The 2,510-nt window shown below is 31.9% G+C and overlaps 1 protein-coding gene across 1 annotated transcript; it reads right to left on the bottom strand.

The window, feature by feature from the left end:
• Positions 1-298: 298 nt before the first annotated feature.
• Positions 299-2,262, bottom strand: LOTGIDRAFT_105456 (hypothetical protein; the record flags this gene model as incomplete). Its single annotated transcript, XM_009059877.1, has 2 exons — positions 299-573; positions 1,854-2,262. 2 exons carry the CDS (start codon positions 2,260-2,262, stop codon positions 299-301), a joined length of 684 nt encoding a protein of 227 aa, XP_009058125.1.
• Positions 2,263-2,510: the final 248 nt, after the last annotated feature.

The raw sequence follows: 2,510 nt of genomic DNA, 5'->3' as shown, positions 1-2,510 counted from the left end.
TTTTAAGAAATGAAATGTGTTAAATTTTTCAAGGAAAGGTCCTTCATTTGTTGCATGTTTTAGTGTAATGATTGCTGCTTTATGGTGCTAAATTTTGGTGAGATTTTAAAAGTCAAGTCAAAATCAAATTTTGTTACGTTTTGATAGATAAATATTCTGGTTATATTTCATAGAACTATGTTGTTAATAAAGCCAGATTTGCTGGATGGGTTGCTTTATGCCCTGGATACATCAATGTGGCAGATACAAAATTTGGTCTTCATGAATATTTTGAAGGGGTAATAAGGTTTGTTTGTAATCAATATAATGATTCTGATTTAAGAATATACTTACATTTTGTCACAGTTCCAGTTGTAGAATAAATTTCAATCTTTGCTCTTTTAGTAGCCAGGAAGAATGCTAATACAGCTAAAACTAAGGCATCAAATATTCCTAGAATAGCCAGGATATAGGCCCATCGAACTTGGCATTCTCCCAATCTGAATTCATTGGCATCAGAACCACAAATCTTCTCAACTTCAGGATGATCCCAACCATTTGGATAGATAACACAGGCCAGAAACATGAATATAGCTGGAAGTAAAGACAACAAAAAATTTATTTAAAATAATTACCTCTTTATGACATTGAAGCTGATTTTATTGACATATGTTATGACATCTAAGCTGAGAACAGATCTCGTTTCGAAGGTTATTTGAATTCATTTTCTGAAAGGTTTCATCTTATGCAAATTCTGATGACTGGATCATGAGATTATGAAGGTAAAGTGGAAAAGCTATGCCTAATACCACTCAAACACATCATGATTCTTGCCAAAGATTTTGATGGTGCTGCCCAAGAAAGTAGATCTAATGGTAATAGGCTAATTAGAAAATATTCTTTTGTAATATAAGTGAAAATCATCTGTAAAGTTGATTTGTTAACAAACAATTTGTACACAGTTTGGGTCAGGATATTGTGTCTGTATCATTTATTTGAAACATTTTTCAAGCTAGGTGATAACAGGTTATGATGCTTGTTATTGCTATTATTTACATAGAGAGAGACCATAATAGGTTTATGACACTCCCTTTTATCCAATAGTTTACAATATATATATACCTATTAATATTTAAGGTAGCAGGTTTCTTGAAAATTATTATATAATTTTATATATTTATGTATGATTTTATTTCTGTTTTGGACAATGTATTTTGTTAAGTGTTGTCACTTCAGTTTTAATTTCAAAATGTTAGACTCTCAGCTAAAAACACCAAATCTACTTGTAAAGTTGACAAATATTCGTGTAATGGAGCATGCCTAACTAAGCTCAATTTTTGGTTTTTATAGAAAACTTTATGTTATCAGGGTATGGAGGAACATTTTCTCCAAATCTAACATTATTAGGTTAAAGACGGGTTTAAAGATAATATGCCATTCTTAAAATGGTTAAATTCTTTTAAATTTGTTCAATATTTTTGGGCATCTGGGAAGAAGCCCATTTTGAATTTTTGAACTGATTTTTACTGATTTTTAATCGAATAATGTGCTGGAAAAAATATAAAGGAAGTCTATATCTGAGTCGGATTCTCAATTAGGAACTCCAAAATCAATAAAATACAGGAATCGTATTGAAACAAAGTGAGTTTGGATTTGTATGTAATATGTTGTTAGCATTCAAGTTAGTTGTGGTATTCAAACATTTGTGAACAAAATCCATATTTAATGATTAACGAACATTCTTAATTTGGACAGGTCTTAAAAAAAATTGTCCTTTTTTTATCATTAATTTTTTTGAAAATGACTGGTAAGGGAAATTGTTCAACAGTATCCCTGTATTATGGTCATCTAGTTTCAAACTTCCTTCAACTTACCTGATATTAATTGTAAAATACCACAAAATATAAACACAGCAGTTTTCTTGAAACAGAAAAATAAGAGAAGAGCAGCTACAACAATCAACATCAGTAGGGCTGAAACTCCAACGAAAAATGTGCACGCCTTAAATGAATCATTAAGAATGGTGGCGAAATCTGCAAATGTTCCACTGCATACATATATAGCTCGGGCATTATCAGGATAACAATATTGATAAAGTCCAAGATGACCATATCCTGGACTTGTTGGACTATCTCCGATCCATTGAGGCTGTACAAATGCCACAATATTCAGAATACACCATATGATAGACAATAATCCCCATAGGACGGCCACAGCACGGTACTCCCTCATATAACGAAAATGATAAATTTTAGCTGTATCTGGATTATACTTTGGGTCCATCATTTTTAAGACAGTATTAATCCAAAACCACACACAAGTCCTTGTTTAAGGGAGCCTGATCCACAGGGTGATTTAAGTCAACGAAAATATGAAGAAGTAAAATTCCTACTGATATCTGAATGAAAAAGGGTGAGGTTGAACAGTAAACAATACAAGTTTGAAGATTTCAGTCCCACTGTGCTCTATTCACAATACACCTACCACAACTTGTCTTAAGTTAAAACTTGTAGAACAGGTTTGACAGAATT

Source organism: Lottia gigantea (genome assembly GCF_000327385.1).
Source record: "Lottia gigantea unplaced genomic scaffold LOTGIsca_4, whole genome shotgun sequence".
Lineage (NCBI taxonomy): Eukaryota > Metazoa > Mollusca > Gastropoda > Lottiidae > Lottia > Lottia gigantea.
The sequence above is the reverse complement of the archived record's forward strand: the minus strand, read 5'-3'. Positions and strand labels throughout refer to the sequence as shown.